This window comes from Bubalus kerabau, chromosome 15, assembly GCF_029407905.1.
Source record: "Bubalus kerabau isolate K-KA32 ecotype Philippines breed swamp buffalo chromosome 15, PCC_UOA_SB_1v2, whole genome shotgun sequence".
In the NCBI taxonomy this organism is placed as follows: Eukaryota; Metazoa; Chordata; class Mammalia; order Artiodactyla; family Bovidae; genus Bubalus; species Bubalus kerabau.
The window spans coordinates 78063995-78080196 of NC_073638.1; the positions used below are offsets into that span (position 1 = coordinate 78063995).

Sequence of the window (16202 nt, forward strand, 5' to 3'; positions counted from 1 at the left end):
AAATTCCTACAAAAGTCCATCTACAACTCCTGCCAGCTGAACTTCTGTCTGGCCCCGGCTACAGAGAACTGCAGAAAGTCACCAAGTCTACACTGGACAAAGTGTCAAGAATTCTGAAAGACAAAGCCAGAACCAGAACTCACCATGAGACACTGCACTCTACCTACCCTCTTTGAACTCAAAGACATTTCTTGCTGCTGCTGCCGCTAAGTCGCTTCAGTCATGTCCGACTCTGTGAGACCCCATAGACGGCAGCCCACGAGGCTCCCCCGTCCCTGGGATTCTCCAGGCAAGAACACTGGAGTGGGTTGCCATTTCCTTCTCCAATGCATGAAAGTGAAAAGTGAAAGGGAAGTCGCTTAGTCGTCTCCGACACTCAGCCACCCCATGGACTGCAGCCTTCCAGGCTCCTCCGTCCATGGGATTTTCCAGGCAAGAGTACTGGAGTGGGGTGCCATTGCCTTCTCCGAGACATTTCCTGAGGCATAAAATGGGTGCATGAATACTTAACTGACGCTTCATACAGACCTAACCAGTCTCCAATTTTGCTAATGAAGTAATGATGCTTCCAGCCATCTTAATGCAAAGTTTACACTAAGACACACAAAAAATACCTAAAAGCACTCTCCTGGACCTGCCTACATCATCAAAAGTTATTAAGAGGAAAGGAACTTACTATTGCTAAGTTCATAACACCTCATTCAATCCTGTATCATTATGGCCATTCCAAGATGGGGACTACTCTCGGAATTCAGAAGCTAAAGTAATCTACTAAATACATGAGGAATTCTAATTTCAGAGCCCCCAGTCTCTCTCTCTTGGAAATAGAGAAACCATCCAGGTCGCACAAACTTGTATAGGGACAGTGTGTCTGTCTTGGGCTTGCTCTGGAGTGCTTGTTAAGACAGTAGAGAACAAGTTAGATGTCTGCTTGTCAGTTTTATTCTGGAAGAAATAAAGGGCAGATAAAAGACCAAGGAGTCATGTTTCCTGATATATTGCATGGAACAGCTGAGAAACACTAGTGCTGTGTGACCCTGAGAGACCAGACTCATACTGCATGCTGGCTGGGGAGCCTCCAGGACACAAAGAGCTCAACGCAGGCTGGGGCTGTTAAGGAGGAGCAACTATGTTAAAGTAGGAAGGACACATGTCAAGGCCCCAGCGAACATGGCAGCCCTGCAGGGACTAAGAACACCCTAAGTGCATGGCCAAGAGAAAAGGAAAATGGAATTATTTATTTAAAACACACATAAGTAGGAGATTAATCATCCTACTAAGTCACCCAAAGACTTTTGAAAGAAAACTTAAGCGCACAAAAACAGGACACACTGCCTTCCTCCACACAGGCCCTCGTCACTTGGAGGAGGACGGTGGGAAGACTGATACACAAGGAGGTGTTTTCCTTAAAAAAGCTGTCATTCCAGTTTTACTTTTCTTACATTCTGTTGCCTTGTCCGTAAAAAAACAAATGCTTTAGGGAGCGAGGAAAGCTATGTGGAAATTAAAAGCTTTAGGCGTGAGGGATTTTTTTTAACCGATATTCTTTTTTTCTTTCTTTCTTTCTTTTAGTATTTATGCACTTATCTGGCTGTGCCGGGTCTTAGTTGTGGCATGCGAACTCTTAGTGGAATCTAGTTTCCCTACAAGGGATCGAACTCGGGCCCTTGCACTGGGAGCACGGAGTCCCGGCCATTTGACCACCAGAAAAGTCCCTAGGTTTGGATTTTCTACATCTTTCATTTATGTAGGGAACCAAACAAAATGCACTGCAAGCTGTGAAGAAGCCTGAACTGCCTTTGCTCTATGCTTCCCTGGGGCTCCACCAAGTCTGTTTCCATTAACATTATCTTCATATTCTCAATCACCATGTGCAGAGGCACAGAAGTAGTCTCAAAGAGGGGTAAAATAGAAGAGTCAAGGGAGAAAAGGAGCACCAAAAAGGTAGGTGGGGTTGGGGTGAGGGGGCAACAGACAAGGATGGGGGCAAGATGGCACTGAACAAAATGAGCAGGACTGTCTGCTTGCGATATTCACATGTTCAAAGCACGACCTGCTCCAAGAATTAAAATTATACTTTGCAGGTCGATGGTACAGAGGACTCTGAAAGGCAAAGTACTTATCCCACAACACACAATCTGGAAAGCATTTATATTTGGTTTTGGAATATATCTTGGAACATTTTTATATGATCTTGACATGTTTCAAGGATGCAACAGTGAATGAACAGTATATCCTCTCACAAGAATATCTGATAAGAAAGGTCTCAGATCTCCTACACACCTCCCATAGTGTAGGCAAGGTAATGAATCTTATTTCTTAGAGTTTTCTGCTGGCCTGTATGTTGAAGACCAAAACACAGTCCTTCAAAGGAAGACAGAAAGTCAACTGACTCAATCTCCACCAACAGCTCTTACACCGTGTGCACTGAGGCAGACTCCAGATACAGAGGCTGGTACCAGGCTCAGTGATGCTCAGACCTGCAAGAGGCCTACACCCATGACTCCTGCCTCGCCAGCATGACTCACTAACTAACCACTGTGAGCAAGTCCTCTTAACAATACCTGGACATGATTAATATGTTAATAATACAGCAGGGAGCTAAAGAAGAACGGAACAATGATCCAGATGAGCGGTTTTTGAAATGTTTTTAAATGAAGTGTTTTTCCCATAAACATAAAGGTGAAGCTGTTCAGGTGGAAGACAGACAGAGGCAAGGCAGACCCTACCTGTTTGCCTATTCTGGCCTCAGGGTTACCCTAGGTCTCCTGGGAAATTTGACAACAGGCCTGGATAATTCAAAACAATAGATAATTCACCAATTTTATGTCCAGCTTTGAGATGAATAGTTTCTTGAACAGATTTTTCTCTTTGAATCTAACAGGTTATCACAAATCAAGGAATTTAAGATGCCATCAATGGCAGTAAGTGTGTGCATCCTCAAACCGATGGGTTTTTGCATTTAAAATCTGCACACCAGAAAGTAGGGAGAAATCTCCAGTAATGTACAAGAGGCTACAATTACAAAACTTAACACCTTTTGAGTATTTACTGTACACCATGTGGTGCTTTTTGGTCCTTTATATACTTAATCCTCCTGCCTATTCTATCTCTATTTACAGACAAGACGAGGCACAAAGGAACGAAGTAGCTCAAGACCACATGAATCCAGGCAATGACGGAGCTGGATGGAATATAAAGAGCAGTAGTTGGACCCTTGACTGAAAGAAAGCCTGACAGATACACTGAAGCACATCGTAAATTTTCTTCTCCAAGTCCCATCTTTTCCAGAGCCTCTCCTTCATTCTAGCTGTCTATAAGGAAGATCCTGTGCAGAAACCACAGAAAAGACTGCTTAAACACTGATCTCCCAAAAGCCAAATCTGACCATTTTTCTAAGGCAAATCTTGTAAGTAGGTAAATGTCCAAAGTCTCAACAGTCCTGACAGATTTGGCTGGGGTTAGTGAAAACTTCCTGTTACTCAGGAGACGTGTGACTCTGATCAAGTTCATTAACATCTCTTAAGGGTCAGTCTCAGCTGTAAAAGAGAACTTAACTTTACCCCCACTCAAAAAGGAACCAAATGGATGCCCAGAATATAACCAACTCACTGTACAAATCTCTAACTGGAAGAGGAAACAAATAATAGGAATGACTTACGAAAATTGTGCTCCTTTAAAAAATGTCTGTTACTTTTTAGATTGCATGCAATGCCCTCATGTCTGTCTTTCTCCTCCTGTTATGTGGCTGGTTCAATAAGAACATTGGGCTTACTGCTTTGGAAAACCGCATGTTCTTCCACTCCCATACCCTAAAAAGCCAAATAGCCAGATAAAAGGATCAACTCTGGAAGCTGTCCTACCTAACCAAGCTCTTCCTGATGCAAAACTCCACCAGGGATTACTGCTAAATCCAGCGGGGTTTGCCTGGATTGGCTGCTCTGTTTTCCTCAGGAACCTGTAGCAGGGGAATGGCAGTTGCCACCAGATCCTAATCCAGGATCTTAGGCACACATACCCTAAGTAATAGTGAACAGAATCTACCTCAATGATCTGAGCATTCGATGAAATAAAATATGTAAAAGAACTCAGCAACAAATAGATGGACGCAAGACTGAGAAACTAACCACTGTTTCGCTCATCTGTAAAATAGAGGCGATTAGGTAAATTAAACAGATGCACTGAAACACCAAATAAATTCCCCTCTGTCACTCTCCTCATTCCCAGAGCATCCCCTTCCACAAAGAAAACTGTTCCATGTTAAACAGCTTGGGTCCTGCACTATATCAGGCCTAGATCTGACTTGTCTTGGTCAGGAGGGATAAACTCGACACTTTCTCTGTGGGGTGTATAAAAACCATTTCCCCGCCTTATGACACTTGCTCTGTGGCTACTATTTCCATGATTCAGACTCAAGTTTGGGGTTTCTGATTCTTTACTGACTGAGTCATCTGTGTGTGTCCTCTCCTTGACCCTAGGAGAGAAGTTTATAAACAGATCTCAACCTCATCTCCTTCACCACTGGCCAGTATGCTCATCTCTTCTTTAGAGGCAACAACTTTTCTCCAGCTTAAAAAAAAAAAAAAAAAAAAAGGTGGTAAAAAATACATACACAGGGACTTTCCAATGCAGAGGGGTGTGGGCTCAATCCCTGGTCAGGAAACAAAGATCCCACATGCCGCAAGGTACAGCAGGGTCAAACAAAACAAACAATTTACCATCTAACCATTTTTGAGTACACAGTTCAGTAGTGTTAACACTATTATGCAATATAGCAACACTTTTTATTAAAAAAAAAAAATGATAGTTATAAACATTTTCTTGTGAGCAGTGCATATTTAAGAATTAAGAGTCAGAGCTGGTATAAAGCCTGACTTTGCCAACATCATCTGTATGTAGAAATCAATAAATATAACACCTATTTGACAAAGCCAACATAATGATTAAATCTTCTGAAACTGTTACAAAAAGTGGTCCACAAAATAGAACGGTGGGGAAAAAAAAAAAAAAAGTTAAATGGTGGTGAGCTGGGCTGTTCTTCCTTTCCCTGATCTGCCGTCTCATCTCCTGTTGAGTCGCATGATCTTTTCACATGATTACATACACATGGAAACAAGAGTTCACCTCCATTTCATTTTGGAGGTGCTCTGGTAAGGCAGACAGGAAATGCAAAATACATTAAAAAAAAAACAACACCTCTTCATACTTCCTCCCCAAATACGTCTGCTGCTGCTGCTGCTAAGTCGCTTCAGTCGTGTCCGACTGTGTGACCCCATAGGCGGCAGCCCACCAGGCTCCCCCGTCCCTGGGATTCTTCAAGCAAGAACACTGGAGTGGGTTGCCATTTCCTTCTCCCCAAATACCTCTCTCTCTAAGTAAATTTGAGAATTACTTAAGTACTTAATGACCCATTAAGTACTCCGCTCTCCTCCCCACCCAGCTCTCCGTCTGGTGGCGGGGGGCACGACAGTGTGTGAGAACCTCATTCTGCCTTCAGCTCCTCCGTTTCCCTGGCAGCACGGTCAGTCCCGGCCAACAAAACTGCCTGGTGGCGCAGCAGCATTTACATATGGTGGCGAAGCTTACGTGTAGCTTCCTCTGGGCAGAACTGCTACCTCTTCTATGCGTCTTTCTAGTTTGAACCCCGTGTTCCAGTGAACAATGTTAAATATTTGCCTAGTGGCTTCTTCACCATCTGAGCCGCCAGGGAAGCCTCCAAAGACACAGCAGTCCGAGGCAGAGCAGGGTCCCCACTGTGCGGAAGAAGTGGGGGCACTGGGGAGAGAGGGCCTCGGGGACTGAGCCGCTGCCGGAGCACCCAATCGCGGGGCTCAGCCATCCTCCTGTCCCGGAACCCGCACGTGTCCTCTGCTGGAGTCGGGCATGTTCAGAGCCCGCCAGTTCCGCCTTGGGTTCCCTGCCTGCCATAAGGCCAAACCTGCCTCATCCAGTGAGTCACTGCTGCTCCGCTCTCCAACTGCATCCTGACTTCAGCCCACTCGTGCAGCTCAGGAGGCCTGTGCCATATGTTAGTGCCATGTAGGCAGAGTGTGACTGGTTTTTTCTCCCTAAAACACTGTCAGAGTTACTTTTTAAATTACCTTATAATCTTGATGTCTCTGAAGAGTCATTTCTGTAATACACAACCTTCTGGAGATGACTTTATAATTATTCTTCTGAGTGCTCAAAAGATTCTTCAGCATTTTTAGTCCCATATTCCAGATGAGGGAACTAAAGTGAAGATACCAGATTGAATGACACAGGTTCCACAGCCAGCCAGTGAAACTTGTACTTTCTGGAGTCACAGGGCTTTATTTGGTAAAATACACCCGTTTGTAAAATGCGCTTTTTTTGCGGGGGAGGGGGCACACTCAAAGTATTAGTTTGCTTTTATTTTCTGAGGTGATTATTAAACTTTAGGTACAACAACTACTTGGAATTTATTGGCTGATTCTTGTGACTGGTCTCATGACATCCACCTGAGTAGGTGAAAGAGAAAAGGACTGAATGAGAGATGGACCACAAATGTTCTTCTAAGGCAGAGATCATAAATGGGTGAAACTAACATTTTGAGAGTAAAAGAAATATATCTGGCTTACAGGTTTAGCTACCATCACCACGTTCCCTAAAAATTCTTAAAAAGGAGGGGCTAAAAAAAAATAAATATAATAAAAAATAAAAAGGAGGGGCTACTCCTGCCTACTCTAGGCAACATGGCTCTTCTCCAGCAATAATGGTTGCTGGTTTTGATAGTCCAGCTTATCTCAGGACGGTCTCTTTAAATCTTCCCTTTCAGGTCATATGCTCTTCATTCCAGTAATTGTTTGGGCTAGCGGTTTGACTGCCACTGCATTAAGATCTTTCTACTCTGATAAGCAACAAGGTCCTACTGTATACAGCACAGGGAGCTATAATCAATACCCTGTGATAAACCATAACAGAAAAAAACATGAAGAAGAATATATATATATATCACTTGGCTGCACAGCAGAAATCAGCACAACACTGTAAATCAAATATACTTTAATAAAAATTCTTAAAAATCTTTCTAGTCTTCAATAGACATCACTTGCAAAATATAAAAAATGATCTTAAGTATGTGTATCAATATTGACAACTATATATGCACTTTGAATCCAGCAACTCCAGTTCCAGAAACACAGCCTCCAAATAAACTCATACTTGACATACACAAAAGGCCATTCGTAAGGACACTGTTTATAACAGCAAAAAAGGGAGACACGTATGCCCATCAGCTGGATCCTGGTTAAATAAACTATAGTATAGACACAATACCTCTGTAGCTATTAAACAGAAGAAAGTAGTTCCAGCATACCACTAAGTACTGACCAGGAGGGTATATTTGGACAGGAAGGGACTGGGAACTCCTCTGTGTCCACTGGCACTTTCACCGCTAGGGCCCGGGTTCAATCCCTGGAACTAAGAACCCACAAGCAGCGCAGTTTGACGAAGAAAAAAAAAAAAAAAGAATAAATAGAATATTTATAAAACAGAATAGAGTATCTCTGGAAAGATAAAGAAAAAATTACTAACAAGGTTGCAGAAGTAGAATACTGACTGAATTGCTCACATGTGGATACGTTTTATCTATTTTACAGAAATTTTTTTTTTTTAAAGAAAACTCTTGGAAGTTATGAAGGACAAAGTAAAGAAAAATCCTAACTCAATCTGTTACAAACCAAGCATTTTGTTTTTCTACTTTTTTTTCCTGCGTTCCAGAAACGTGTGGAAACAGCCAGTGTCCAGGTGAACCAGCAGTATACCCACCACGTGTGCGCTGAGGAATTACACCATGTGAAGTGATTCCAGCAACTTAACCGACTGCAAACCTTACAGCCAGCCTATTTACAAAGTCTGGAGCTATCTTCAATCACTCAGCTGTATATATACGTGTACATTTCTTCAATCAATTCTTCCTGCCAGGCAGAGTGCAACATTAGCTGGATTCCAGTAAGGAAGGCTAGGGACAGGGTGAGATAATATGTCAAAACAAGTTCTATAAATACAGCTTTTGGCCTAGTATCTCAAAAAGGAATCAAAACAGCTTCAAGCTTAAATAGAAAAATCCTACAGTCCTGCAGGAGGAGAAGACGGGAGGAGAAGGGGATGAGATGGTTGGATGGCATCACCAACTCGATGGACATGAGTTCGAGCAAGCTCCAGAAGTTGGAGGACAGGGAAGCCTAGCATGCTGCAGTCCATGGGGTCACAGAGAGTCGGACACGACTGAGGGGCTGAACTGAACAGTCCTGCCGTACCTTACCTTAAGTCTCTAGAGAACAAGCGAGGCCAGGGATCTGGAATCCTGCTTCTCACACTGTATCTTGTCTCCCTCTTCCTAATCTCAGGAGGTTAAGATCAAATTTGAGGTATCACTGAAGTCAGCGTCTTCCTATCTCTTCCCTTATCTTACCCCAACACTACCAAATACATCAACAGTCTCTCACTGAGCTCACTTCAACTCTTAGGCAAACATGGCCAATATGCATCACATTCAACGGTCCTTCCACATTCTGCCATCTCCAAAATCCCTGACCAAGCAGCCAGGAACCCTGCCTGCACCATCTGCCCCAACCTCAACCTCAGCACATGGTGCTCACGCAGGACGCCTCCATATGGTCTTGTCTCAGGAGGCGTGTCCCCTTCTGCTGGAAAGCAGGAAACTCGACTCAACCTCTTTCTGTTAAGGTCATAATTCTACAAAACCAGAAACCACTTCATTCCGTGCAGATGCTCCCTGAAATACAAAAATTATACCTTTGCTTCAGCCAATCAGGGCATGTGTTTAGCATGGCTTGACTCATCCCAAAGGATGTGCAGCCCTAGGGCAAATTCTAAATATCTTTAATACTGTCACTTTTTAAAAAAGTGACTTCAATTTTCATGCTTTCATCACTCTTGAACTGCGCTCCTAACAATTATCATGCTTTCATCACTCTCAAACTGTGCTCCTAAAAGTGCTTCTCACATTTAAACACCCATTTATATGATCTCTGTCACCTCCTTCATATCACTTCTAAAAAAATCCCACTGTTCCACAAAATTAAACTTGTCAGTGCTTTGATTTCATTTTTACAAAAACAAGCTCCTTATAAAATGGGAGAGCTATCCATCAAAAAATGCACATAGAGAACATCTAACTCTCGAAGCAGAGGGGGTACAAAAAAGGCCCAATCCTTGTCCTTGTTCAGAAGACAAGATTACACAAACAACAACCGCCGGACAGCATATACATAAGGGAAAAGCATATATGGTCAGGGGAAATCTGTCATCAATTCAAGAGAGACAAACACCACAGGAGAGTGGGTTCTTCCGTTGCTGTCTAAACCAAACTTCTGTGCTAGTTAATCACACTGTCTAAGATTAGAATAACATTTTTGCTACCCTCTGCTGAAATTACTCTGCCTACCAATAATTCTACCATCATCATTTCTTTTGAATGTATTTATTATCCTGTTACCATCACATAGATTACAGCTAATGGAGCAGGCAAAATTTGCCAGGCTTCGCTCCCCATGCTCCCCTACGAAGGCATCTCTTAAAGACGGGTAGTGTAGGGCCCCAGAGTTAAAGCAGCTAAAATTAACTCTGCTTTCAGTATCTTCAACACACAGTCTGGCACTAGCAGAGATAAATTACTAATCTGGGGTATGCTGTGCAGGCTCACCACTTTACTTGCCTTCCAGCATTTTATCATCAATAAATGAAATAGTTGACAGTGACCTGCAAAACCAAAGTCATGTATTGTAGTCATTTTTAGAAGGAAATTCTAAAATGAAATGGGTTAGATGACTCATAATTCAAAAATCTCCAAATAAAATTCAGAATGTTAATAAAATTAATAGTCAAATATTGACTACAAGCCAGTAATACACCCTACCCTCAAACTCTGGAGTCACACCACTGCTTTCTAGTCCCAGTTTGGACCTTACTAGCCATGTTTAGCTTTGGGTAAATTGCTTAACTTTTTTATACTTGTTACCTCATCTGGCAAATGGTCACAGCAACTATATCTACTTTAGAAGATGCTTGTTTGATTTTAAAAATCCATGTATATAAAGCATTTAGACCCGTGCCTGGCACACACAGGGTACTCAATAACTCCTGCTATCATGATCATCCCAGGCACTGAGGCTGGCGCCTATGGCAGGACAGGATTATTTCTCTTCAAAATTGAGTACCTGAGATATTTTTCTATTATTTTTCAAATTCCTTTTCTATTCAGTTTATTACAGACTATTGAACAGAGTTCCCTGTGCTATACAGTAGATCCCTGTGGTTATCTACTTTAGATATAGCAGTGTGCGGATGTCAACCCCAGCAAAATGGAGTACCTAAGATTATACAGAAACACCTATTAGAGAGGGAGGGATGGAGAGACGAAGGCAGTGACTGGCAGACAGATCGTCAACCGTGTCTGTTAAGGGTCCAGTGTGAGTGTAACCTTCATTACAAAAGACGGAACCACTTGTTCTAAGAGCACTTATTTATTTATAAACATTTATTTATTACCCGCATTATACCAAAAAGGGTTTATGGAAGCATACAATGAAAAAATACCAACTAATAAAACGAGACCAGGAAAATTATAAAAGTTTTTAAAAAATCAAGAACAAAGGAAAAGCTGAAGTAAGAGATGTGCTAAATCACGGTGTCTTTTACTGAGATTAAGCTCTAAAATCTGAGAGCTGCCACTGATTTTAATCTCCAGGGACAGCCCCTACACAGAGTATACAGTGACTGACGGTATAAATGAGAAAACATTAATAGAAAGGTGACATGAGACAGGGACTAAGAGTTGCCAAGGAGAAGGTGAAGTCAACTTAATGACACACGCAACAGAATTTTAGAAAGTCATTAAGTAATGAGACCCATGAGAGACTTAGTACCAGGTCCTGGCCCTACACCAATACACACCCCTGCAGCCAACAACCGACAAGTCACAGGCAAACAAGTCACCGGACAACAGACTCCTGAGTGATCAAAAGGCAGACTGCATCAGTAAATAGTCACACGGAACCCTGCAACCATACTACACAGCCACAGGAGAAGCTGCCTCAGTGAATGCATTTCTCCAGCATTTAAAGGCCTTTCTTTACCTTCCTCACCAGCCAGTTACAAATATGTGCAGAGAAGTGTCTCATCCCTACTCAGCTGACAAGTTCTATTCCCAACTTGGCAGGCTTATGACTCATGGGGGGTTGGGGGAGGGGAGTAAAAGGCAAGTGTAAAACAAAGAAACCAACTTGAATTTAGACTTGAGTTGATCAAGAATGAGGTATGTATTTCTGTCTAATTAGAATACCTTACAACAAAGCAAGAGAGTACTCCTTAAATATATAACAAACCCAATACTCTTTGAAATAACCTGAACTCTTGTCTACATGTCATGTCCTTAAATAGACATGACACCAAAAAAATATCACGAGCCTTCTGTAAGGCCAAACTAGACAAAGCCTTCTGAAACGGTGCAAACAGCATCGTCACTGTGAAGCCCAGAGAAACGGGGCATTTCCCAGTTCCTTTTCCAGGAAAAGGTCAAAGGAAGAGGCTTAGCCCCTACTTATAAAAGTGAAAGTGTTACTCGCTCAGTTGTGTCCAACTCTTTGTGACCCCATGGACTGTTGCCCCACAGGCTCCTCTGACCATGGGATTCTTCAGGCAAGAATACTGGAGTGGGTAGCCATTCCCTTCTCCAGGGGATCTTCTGGACCCAGGGATCGAACCCGGGTCTCCTGCACTGCAGGCAGATTCTTTACAGTCTGAGACACAGGGGAGCCCCTCTTACAAAAAGATGTGTATGAGATCATTTCATAAGGAGGTAGATGTCTCAGCCTTTTTTACTCAATTCTTGTATCAGGAAATTCACGTACCAGGAAAGGAATTCACTTTCACCCTGAAGAACTGGGCTTTGTGACTAGTGAAAACAAAAGGGAAAAAACACTACAACTTTAATGAGAAAAGTTTCTAAGAGAACAAAGTCACTTCTGACACTATGTTTATCAGTCTGGCATCCTCTCCCTAACATATTGTTAAATAATACAAATCTTTCCTCCTCACCCCACCCCCAAGATTCTGAAACATTCTTTACCATGTACAACTGACAAAACAAGGCAAACAGGTCACCTCTTTAATCTGAAACCTCAGTCCCCGACAGAAATGCACACAGACAGACGCATGCAGGTAAGAGACAAACTGGGAGCTGGGGCCGGGCCCCGAGCCGGCCCAGGCCAGGATGGGCTGCCCCTGCGCTGCGGTACAAATATAGAAAGCTGAAAAGTGGAACAGCAGCTACAGCAGAACAGATCCTGCGCCGCTCAGGGAGGGAGGAGCAGGGACCTGAACAGCTTTATCCATACATGGTTGCTGAAAGGGGGCCACCAGTGAAAGCCCAATTATCTCACACACATGCATTGTGTTCACATGCTCCAGACAAAAAACAGAGGCAACACAGGCTGCTACTTGAAGAAAGGTTTGAGATTCTATTTCAGCCAAGGAACCTCCCAATAATTTCAGTCACTTATACATCAAGAATCCCTCTGCCACGGGAGACAGAAAAGACACTGTGAGCACTTTAGTTGGTCAACGTCTTACCAGGTCGGCAGCAGCCACCACAAGGTTTAATTCATCATTTAAATTCTGGAATTTAACATGCAAAAAAGGTTATTCTGCATCTGTGTGAAGGCCCCTTGGCTGGTGTCTTCAGAATGAAAGTCTCATTCCAACTCTCAGACTACGTTTTGGGTCTCTTGTTCTCTTCTGATTTACAAGTTAAAATAAATCCTGATATAACTTTTACAATGTATAACTTTTAAAATGTATTTCCCAGGATGCTGGCTTATATAATCAGACGTCAAATGTTTATGTTCTAAAAATTATTCTGCTTGGAACAACTCATTCACATTCATCTCAATGTAAAGTATATACGAAAAGCTTCATTTGTGGCCAGAGTGAACACTCCACAGATAAGAAATGCATGGTTTGAAGAAAAAAAGGGTGGGGGGTGGGGGGGGGCAGAAAAGGAAAGAAATGCATTGCTCATGGCCTCAAAAGATTCTGTACTTTAGCTCTCAATGAATCAACCAATATTTAGTGTGCATTTTAATATCTTTGATGACAAAACACTTGCTAAGTCACCCAGTCATGAAGGGGACCTCTGGAGAAGACAGCATTGCCTAGCTCCTCTCTATCACTGAAATGCCTGCTTTATGCGTGCGCACAATCCTCCAGCTTATGGGACATAAGTACTCAAACATACTGGGTAGCACCCCAGCAAAATGCTTTCCCTAAAACTAAAAAAATGAAAACCCTTAAAATTAATTGGTCCACCGTAATCATTTACTTTACTGTATTCCATAAGCAAACTAACCATTTGAAATCTTCTCTGTGCCTTTTGTACATAATTCAGTACTGATGAGCAAAAGGCCCAATCACAGATAAACTGATCTCTCAATCCCACCTCCTAGATCTCCTAGTTCAAGGCAGAGCCTTGTCCATACCCTGTTTGAGGTGCTTGAAAAAGAGCACAGCAGGATTCCAGTAGTAGAGGCATTCCAGGCATGTCCCACAAAACACAGATGTGCAAGTGTTCAACATTTTATTAAAAATCTCTTAGCTGTGTTGGTGGCTTATACATTTAATTTATTCTGATCGGGCCTGTTACAGCAACTTTGATTTCCCAAAACGTAGCATACTATGGACTAATATGCTACTTTCTGGATGACATCACAGCTTTAATTATCCATTAAGATAACTTATGTAAAAATAAACACAATGCAAAACATCACAACTATATATACCAAAGGTGATTAAAGTATAACCACAAAATCAACATGGCTATACACACCTATAGTTTGGCCTTTGCCAAGTCTTTTCTTTCCTGATACCCACATCCTCAAGTGAAAAATGGCATTGGGCCAGATCAGGAGTCTGTGTTTAGGGTCCACAGACCTACAGAATTCCCGGGTATTTCATAGATTCCATAAACTTCACCATATTATGCACAAAATTTTACATATATATGCAAAAAAATTTATGTACTTAAATTGTATTTGTAGGGAAATAGTTCCATAGCTTTTTATCAGATTATCAAAGGGGGTCTATGATGCAAAACAAGTTTAAGAATCAAACAGCAAACAATATATAGTTTGTTACATCTAACATCCTGTCATCTCCTCTTCTACTTCCTAGTCCAAAAAGGAGGGAATCTTCATGACTAAACCTAGTCAAGAATAAACAAGTCACCCTGGCCAAGAAATTATTCAAAATAATATATTCCAATTCAAGCGGAATCTGAACTGTATGACAGACTAACATCATACTTCCTTTTTAAAAATTCTCAAGCTACTGTAAATCAACCATACCTCAATTACTAAAAAAAAGAAGTCTAGTACAACAATTGGTTCAGGAAAAAAAATTTTTTTTTTCCCTAAGAAAATTTTACCACCACAGCTTATCACAGGAGGCTTACACGAGAGTGGAATTCGGTAGATGTGCTTAGGGTTGTCCCACCAGACAGGTCCTCTCTTACCATGTATACTGTTTTTTCTAAGAAGGCAAGGCTTCCAGTTTCCTACTGCTAATTCTATCCTGTAGCAAAGTAATAGGAGACAGTCAGGGAAAAAACTAGAGCATGGAAGATTGGAATAAAGGAGACTGATAATAGAGAAACAAAGAAGCTACCCATCCTGTCAGCAAGAGGTGATACCTGAGAATAGACACTGACTAATACCTCAATTTGTAAAAAGTGTATTAGATCAAAGAAAAAGCTAGCCTACCTCTAAGACAATAAAAGAAAAAAAATGTGTCTGTTACTGAACCATTTAAGCCTAAAATTTTTAGGTTCTCATGGCAACCAAAGTCATCACACTGCACATACTGTATATAAAGCACATATTTAGAGGCTTAACTAGTAAACTCAAAATGTGACATATGTGCAATGTGGGCGACAACATTATTCTGGGAACTTTAACTTTAAAATCTTCCAACTTTTATTTTGCAGCCTCAAAGATGATATAATAGAGTCAACTATGCAGAAGGTGCAAGCTCAAGAAAGAGGTACAAAGAACATAAATAGAAGCAAAGAGATGAAAGACAAGAAAAACCAGGCTATCACAAAGTTCCTGAACATGGCTCTTCCCCCACTGTGAATCAACCTGTACATGGAGGCTTAAAAAAACAGATTGCTAGCAAGGACATATATATATCAAGAAAGCATTTGGGACAGGCTTTAACGTGGGCCCAGTCAAAAGAGGACACAGCCACAGAGCAGACCACTTGGTGAAGCGGCACTGACTGCAAGGCGGCCAGGAGAGACTGGCCACCTCTCTCTCTCTCTCTTTAGGAGCTCGTGGAATACGGCTGTTTAGAATTAAGTAACGTCAGAGCCAAGAGGATGGCTGTGGGCATGGGAGCAGAGATCTGGGCCAGACCTTAGGAAGAAGGGAGCAAGGGAGACAGCAGCCTCTCATGTCACACCATTTCTCACTAAGGAACCAAGTAAAGATGCAACATCTAGTTTTCTCATCTAGTAAATGACCCGTGGGAGGGACACCCTCATCTATTTGCCCACAGGAATGCCATACATTTCTTTGCAAAGACCTGAAGGTGCCATGAATGCTACCTACCTTAAAACCATTACTTCCATACCACTTCTGTTAGGGTTAAATTACTCCTACTTTTTAACAAAAAAACAGGTAAAAACAGCTTAGGTAAGGTACACAAACAATATCTTGTCAGAGCAGTTCACAGATAAGCCCATTTTCCCCCTTAACTCAAGGTAAGAACTTCTAAAATGAGACACTGAACTTACATGACTGATTAACAATTAAAAATTTACTACCACATGAAAAGGAGTGGTTATAAAAATAAATTATTTCATTATTTTTATGAGTCTGAGCCTCTAAAAGCAACAAAAGCAAAGGAAAATGGCACAGAATTTGGGGCGTGGATTCAAAGTCCCGCCCTGACCTACTACTTGATAGCTGGATGCCCCAAATAAGTTACCCCCCTCCCTGAGGTTCCCAGCGCAAGCTCTCTTGTCTGCAGCATGGCACAGGTGCAGCCATCTCTCCCCTCCCCCGTCCTTCTCCTCCTCTCCTCCCTCCTCTCTCATTCCCCGCCTCCCACCCAAAACACGAGGTCCAACAGCTAGTCTGTGCCACGACACTGTAATCCAGCAT

General features: G+C 42.1%; 1 protein-coding gene across 8 annotated transcripts in view; it reads right to left on the reverse strand.

Moving 5' to 3' along the window:
- Positions 1–16202, reverse strand: part of CELF1 (CUGBP Elav-like family member 1) — a 66303-nt gene that overhangs the window by 34784 nt on the left and 15317 nt on the right. Inside the window, exon 1 of one of the 8 annotated variants that reach the window (XM_055547091.1) lies at positions 6102–6169. The exons of the other annotated variants lie outside the window; for them this stretch is intronic. Within the exon in view, the coding sequence (XP_055403066.1) occupies positions 6102–6131 (30 nt within the window). The 5' untranslated portion in view covers positions 6132–6169. Of the gene's footprint in view, positions 1–6101; positions 6170–16202 lie in introns of those variants that run through there. 8 annotated transcript variants of the gene reach the window in all.